The sequence below is a fragment of the Lichenostomus cassidix genome, chromosome 15 (assembly GCF_008360975.1).
Source record: "Lichenostomus cassidix isolate B80296 chromosome 15, HeHo_3.0, whole genome shotgun sequence".
Taxonomy (NCBI): domain Eukaryota; kingdom Metazoa; phylum Chordata; class Aves; order Passeriformes; family Meliphagidae; genus Lichenostomus; species Lichenostomus cassidix.
The window spans coordinates 3,026,635-3,033,304 of NC_139496.1; the positions used below are offsets into that span (position 1 = coordinate 3,026,635).

Sequence of the window (6,670 nt, forward strand, 5' to 3'; positions counted from 1 at the left end):
ATGGAACACAGGGGCTTTGGAGGGTGCCTGTGCAACACTGGGGAGAACCCAGGATGTCCTTCAGCAGCTGTGGGCTGAGGGTTGTGGATGGGGAAGTGCTGGACCTGCAGCCCCAGGGAACACAGGGACTCCCCAGGTACTCGAGCTGTGTCAGAAAAGGGATTTATTGTGTTGGGGAGGAATTCCCTGTGCAAAGGACAGTGACAACACCAGAGCAACACCCAGAGGGGACTTTGCACATGCAGCCAGGAAGGATCTGAGCCAAGGAATTACTGCCAATGCCAGCAATTACTTCTTGAAAAATGGGAGAAAGCCCAACCCATCATTAATTCAGGAATTTACAGGTACTGTAAATAGCACGGTGTTGCCTTGGAAAGGCTGAAATACGTAAATACTATTAATTCTCATTCCAGAGTGTTGGAGCTACCCTAAAACCGTGTTTATTCTCGGCAAATTCAAATTCAAGATTGAGTCTAAAAGCAATTAAACCAAAATCTTATGAAAGGAGATGCGCAGAGAGGCAAACGCCTCCATGCTTTCCCAGTTTCCCATGTAGCTAAATTTAAAACTTTGGATAGACTAAATTTGAGCACTCCCAGTTGTTTCTTCTGTCTTCCTCTGTAGCTGCGTGTCTTTGGCACATGCCTTAAATCTGCCCTTTGTTAAGAATTCTGTGGTTTGGATCAGATTAAGCTGCTTTTTGAGAGTGTTTTTTTATTTCCCACGCCCCACCTCCCAGGAAGTCACCAAAGGGCAGCCTGAGCTGGGCTGGGAGAGGTGTTGGGTCCTTTGACATGTCCAACTTGGCAGTGGCTTCCCTGGGTTTGTGGCACTCAGGTCTGGGCTATTTACCAAAACACGGGGTGTTTCCCAGTTCGTTTGGGAATCAGCTCCTTAGGGGCAAGGGTGGCACTTCCTGCCATCCTCTACATGTGCTTGGTCTCCCCATTGGGCTCCAGGATAGTCAGGTTTCCTCTGGCATCCTGATCCATTTCTATGGCTTCAAACAGAGACTTGAAGTTCCCAGCACCAAAGCCCTGTGGAGATGGCAACATTACAGACCAGGGGCTGGGGACAGGGTGGGGTGGCCCTGAGGGCTCACAGCCAGGATCAGCAGGAGATCCCCAAACCAACCTGGTGGTTGTGCCTCTGGATGACCTCCAGAAAGACCGTGGGTCTGTCTTGAACTGGTTTGGTGAAGATCTGGAGCAAGTAACCTTTTTCATCAAAATCCACCAGGATTTTCAGTTCCTGGAGAAAAGAAAGGGGTGACAGCTTGAAGACCCACAGAGGAGCAAGTGGGGCTCTCTGTGTCACTCACATCCCTGCAAAGCACTTTGGGAAGCTGGTCCAGCCCTGGGCAGAGCATTTCCTCCTCTGACTCACCGCCAGCTTGTCGATGTTCTCCTTCACTTTGATTTTGGCCGTTTTGAGCCTCTCCCGCAGCACCTGGTAGTAGCTGGAGGGCACATCCATGAACTGCATGCCTCGCTGCTTCAGGTTGGTGATCTGCAAGGCAGGGAGACCAAGCATGGCTCAGTTTGGGAGTGGTTTGTGGCAGGAGCATGTCCTGGGATGGGCAGTGTTGGGACACAGATGCTTTCCCATGGCATTGGCCAACCTCAGGCATGGGAGTCTGGCTCATCATGGCACTTTGGCACCAGGAGTGGCCTCCAAAATGGCCTCCCCAGGCACTGCAGAGAGCTGTGCAAGGACGCTTCATCCTGCTCTGACATAGATACCTCTGGAGGCCCCTTGGTCCAGAGAGGAGCCCAAACCTGGCTGCTCAGCAGCAGCTGGGCTCAACCCAGACCTGCCCCTGCCCTGGATGACTGTGGCTGTCAGGGCTCAGCCCACCAGGCCACCCCCCCAAGGACAGAGGTGCCACCAAGGGCCCTGCAAGACCCCAGCTGCTTTGGGCTGGAGGGACAGGCAGCTCACAGGTGCAGGCAGGTCCCTTTGCAGTGACTCCCTGGGCAGTTAATCCTGGTTGTAAAACAACCACGGCACAAAGCCCATTTGTTTTTTGTCCTTGTATCCTGACAGGGGTCATGGTCCGCTGTGCCCAGAGCTGGGGCAGGATGGGCTGGGGCAGGGGTTTCCTGGGCCAGGGGGCTCCCAGGGCAGGGGGTTCCTGAGCCAGAGGGTTCTCAGGGCTGCTGCACTCACCGCTGAGATGATGTCAGAGGTGTTCAATGCAATGTGCTGCACTCCAGCCCCTCCGTAGTAGTCGACATATTCCTACAGGGAAAAATGTCACCATGGTAGTGACAGTGTAGCTAACACGTGTAAAGGGATACGTGTGGATTTAAAAACATGAGGGCAAAATCAGCTCAGGGGCACCATGGAATGACAAAGAGACACTGTTGATGAGATTGGAGTAAACTGGCTCTGCCCAGCAGCTCCCCCAGAGTTTGGCAGACCCAAGCAGAGCCAGGATTGCTTTCTAGCAGCCGCTTTAGCACAGCAGGTCTGCTCTGGCTCCACATCACTGACCCTTGGTCACTTTTCCTTCACCAAGGCACCCCTGGAGGTGGAAGCAGACAGATATCTCCACCACCAGTGTCCACTCACCTGAATCTGGGACTTCTTCTTGCCAGGTGCTGGCTCGTTGATGGGCATCTTAATGGTCTCCTCGTAGTTGGTGACCACGATGGAGCGCAGGGCGCTGAACTCGGTGTGCAGCTGCTTGTCATCCACTGACCAGAAGCGATGGAAGAGCAGGTTCTTCTGGTACCTGCCCAGGCCAAAAGGGCACAATCAACCCCTTGCTCCATCCCCACAGTAATGAAGCCCTGCTCAGGCTTCATTAGCCCTAGTCACCCCCACTGGAAGTGGTGAGACCAGAAGAGCTGTGCTGCTGCTCCATCCCACCTCCCACCAGCTCTCTCACTCTTACCAGTCAGCCACTGGGACCATCTGGAGGTCAGGCTGATTCCCCACAACATGGTCAACAAAGCTGAGCTTGGTGCTTGGTCTGTGGGAGGAAGCCAAGGGGGTGTCTCAGCCAGGCTCAGGGGCACCCCACAGCTTGGGGGGCTCCAGGGCAAGGCAGTGGGGAGCTGTCCAGCTCCTCAGTGGGATATCCCACCAGGACACGTGGCAAAGAGCCAGGCAGGACCCTCTGGGAAGTACTCACAGCTTGGGCAGCAGGGGGTCCCTGAAGAGGGGCGGTTGGTACCCAGGGAGGAACAGGCCCTTGTAGTTGAGCTTTTCTATCAAGGTGTGGGTTGTGTCACCATACTGCAAGGGGAAAAGTGGTTATGTGATGACCTCATATTTTTGGGGACCTCCCAGGTGCAGCCAGCTCCACGGACCCCACCCTGCCCTGCCACTCACCGTCTGGATCACTGCAAACTTCACCTTCCCAAATTTGTCCTGCTCCACCCATGGCTCCTTCACCACCACTGCTCCACGCTCCTTGGCTTTCTGGGCAGGAGAGAGACCAGATCCTGCCACAGCTCCCGTGGGCTGGGGGGAGACAACCCCAGGCCCTGCCTGCCTCCCCTCACTGTTCTGAGGGGCTCTGTGGGAGGGGGTGGAGTGGCTACCTACCTGCACAATGAAGTCACAGTCCTCCACTTCGAAGGCGATGTCTTTTACCCCATCACCGTGCTTCACCAGGTGCTCCCCCATCTCTGCCCAGAGCAGGAACAACCACAGGCATCAGCAGAGCTGCTTTGCCCTGCTGTGGCCATTTCCCAATCCATCCCCCTCAATGCCACCTACCCTCATTCCCTGGGTTGAGAGCGGACGAGAAAACAAAGATGATCTGGCAAGGAAGAGGAGGAGAGGTGAAGATGGAGCCACAGGTTTTTGTGGTGGGTTTGGCAGCACCCACACATCTGACACCACCTCATCTTCCCCTGCCCTGGCAGTGGCACCTCTACCAGGGGCCACCTTACCTTGTCCTGCTTGACGACATGTGACACCACCTCCCTGCTGCCAGTCTCCAGGCCCCTGTACGCCAGCTCCTCAAACCCCAGCTTGTTGCAGTAGTAGGATGCAGCCTGTGGGCAGGAAAGAGTCCCTCTGGCTGAAGCTGTGATGCTGGTGGCCCACAGCCTGTGGAGAACAGCCACCTTGGCAGGTGCAAGTCACACTTGTCCTGTGTTTGTGTCTCTGTGTGTGTGTGTCTGTTTGTGTGTGTTTGGGCACAGACACTCTGCCTTCTCCAGCAGGCAAGAGGGAACAAGCAGAGGCAAGAAAGGGCTCAGATTGTGGAAGAAGCCCAAATTCAGTGGGAAGTGCTGCCTCTGGAACTTTCTGCAAGGGCCACCATGGAGCAGGAAACATTTCTGCCTGCCTCCTGTTCTGCAAGGTTGGGTGAAAAGCAGCTCGGGTGTGAAGCAGAAGGGTTTTTAACTCGCCCAGGACAAGGGATGGAGAGTAGCTGCCATGAGCCCATGCAGCTCTGCGGGCTGGTGGCCACGGCTGAGCCCGGCCACGTGTGCTGGCTCACATGTCCTGCACACGCCCCCAGCAGCCGCCCCTTGCCTTGCGCAAGGGTCACCAAGGCCATCGGCGCCAGGCCAGGGCTTTGGGACACCGCCACACCCCCGGCCCGAGGGGCTGCTGGGACGAGCCACCACCCCCCCGGCAGCCAATGCCCGCAGCGCCCAGCTTGTCCCGGTGTGGGAGGGATCCCCTGGCACTGCTGTCCTCTGGCACTGCTGTCCCCTGGCACGGCTGTCCCCTGGCATGGCTGTCCCCTGGCACACGTGCCTGGCGGCCGCAGCCTCTCACCTGCTTAGCATTGCCGACCCAGAAGGTGATGGAGTGGAAATGGATGAAGCGGCCTCGTTGGGGCTAAAAGGATGAGAAAATAGGGCTGAAAGCTGCTGCTGCTGCCTTTCCTGCGGCACTGCTCGGCTCCAGAGCAGGGGGAAGCAGCAGCCGTGACCCTGAAAATGCATCTCCTGCAAGTTCATCTGAATTAACTGGTGGAACAGCCCCCAAATGGCGATTTTCCAAAGTGCTTTACAGTCAAGTCCACAGGATCCTGCACTGCAGGTTGGAAGGCACAAAGCCCTGGCTTATGGTCACAGTTCACCCAGTGCTCGCCACAAGTGCTTGTCCCAGAGAGCTGCCCATCCACAAACCTTGCTGTGTTAAAGATTAATTCTCCCACATAAGCTCTTACACAACCACCAGGGCCAGGACAGATCCACCTTTGCTCTGTTCCCCACCACTGCCCAGCCTGGCGCAGGGCATCCAGCACTGGAAACTTTAAAGGTGAAAAAGGTGGCAAAAAGTGCAGCTTTTGGAAACAAATGTTGCATGGAATGAGGATTCTCCTTAAGGATTGGTTTGACTGAGAAATACCCATCATCTCCTGTTTGTCACTCTCCTCCCAAACCAGAAGAAACAAAAAAATTCTGATTATTAATACTAATTTACAACAAAGAGCTTGCGTGGCCCAGCCAGAGCAGTTTTACTTCTGATTTCACCAGCTAATCGAGGAATGGACATAATCTGCACTGACATGGCTGATGTTTCACACCAGAGAGAGGGGCAGGACAGGGACACCACTCGGCTCTTACCTTTTCTCCTTTGTCTGTGTAAGACGTCTGAAAGAGAATGAGAAAAGAGAGACATTAGCGGGACAGGCAGGTAGGGCAGTCCCCAGGGAGCTGCATCCAAAGGTCAGGCAGCGAGGAAGAGCTCTGCTGTGCCACTTCCAGCACAGTCACTGGAAAATCTGAATCAAGCAGAGCTTAAATCTCCCAAGGAGTCCCGTGCCGTGGAGCCCCGAATATTTAAATTACTTCCCATCTGCTGCCCCTCACCATTTTTGTGATCCAGCGATGTGACAAGAGGAAAGAGCGTGAGAACGGGAGGGTTTTTAATATAACGGCGGGACGGGGAGGCTCCTCCTCGGCCCCACCTTCTCCCACCACCAACCCAGGGATGTGTTTGGTTTGGGTGGGAGCAGCCCAAAGCGGGGGCGGTGGGTGGCTGTCACCGGGGCGTGTCAGGGGGTGCTTTGCAGCCCTGGCTGTGGCCCTGCAGGGTCAAACGCGGAGGGTGGTGAGGTGAGTGTGCAGGGGGTGAGTGCAGCACGTGAGGCTCTGCGGAGGGTTGGGACCGTGCTGACCCCACAGCCAAACCTCTGCCCCGCGCGTGGCAGGGTCACAGAGGGTGATGCAACCAGGGCAGCACATCCCCCGGCCCGCCCGCCGCCCCTGGGGACATTCACCCCTCGGTGGGAACGTGTCATCCTGGCCAGCGCTGAGCCGGGACAGCCTGCAGAGCTGGTGAGCCCAGCGCTGCAGGGACCCCCAAACGTGAGAGCAGCAAGAGAAAGGGGCAGCAGGTGGCCCTGCCAGGGGAGACACCAGTGCACAAACTCCAGCTGACTGGGAATGGTGGGAAGTCAGAGCCACCAGCAGGACCAGGGAGGATGAGCTCAGGGGGCTTGAATGGGTGCCAGTGGCACGGAGAACAGGGGTGGGGCTCTAGTGGTGGTGCTGTCCCCTGCTGCCACATACCCTGGGGGACATGAATTCCACGCATCACCCAGTAAGTGTGCTGGGGCACGGACTGGAGAGGGGCCAGCAGCAGGGACAGAACGTCATACCACCACAGCTGCGTCACCTAGTGATGGTGACACTGCTGTGCTAACACATGTCACCATCAGGGCTGTGTAGCCCAGTGATGGCGACACCGC

The 6,670-nt window shown here is 56.3% G+C and overlaps 1 protein-coding gene across 1 annotated transcript; it reads right to left on the reverse strand.

The window, feature by feature from the left end:
* Positions 1-417: 417 nt before the first annotated feature.
* HPD (4-hydroxyphenylpyruvate dioxygenase) lies at positions 418-5,915 on the reverse strand. The gene is made up of 14 exons (XM_085075508.1): positions 5,790-5,915; positions 5,544-5,570; positions 4,747-4,809; positions 3,906-4,010; positions 3,730-3,772; positions 3,556-3,638; positions 3,340-3,429; positions 3,140-3,243; positions 2,900-2,977; positions 2,575-2,737; positions 2,170-2,241; positions 1,387-1,509; positions 1,135-1,251; positions 418-1,037 (listed from the first exon to the last, which is right to left on the reverse strand). The coding sequence occupies exons 1-14, from the start codon at positions 5,790-5,792 to the stop codon at positions 927-929; spliced, it is 1,182 nt and encodes a 393-aa protein (XP_084931634.1). The 5' UTR covers positions 5,793-5,915; the 3' UTR covers positions 418-926.
* Positions 5,916-6,670: the final 755 nt, after the last annotated feature.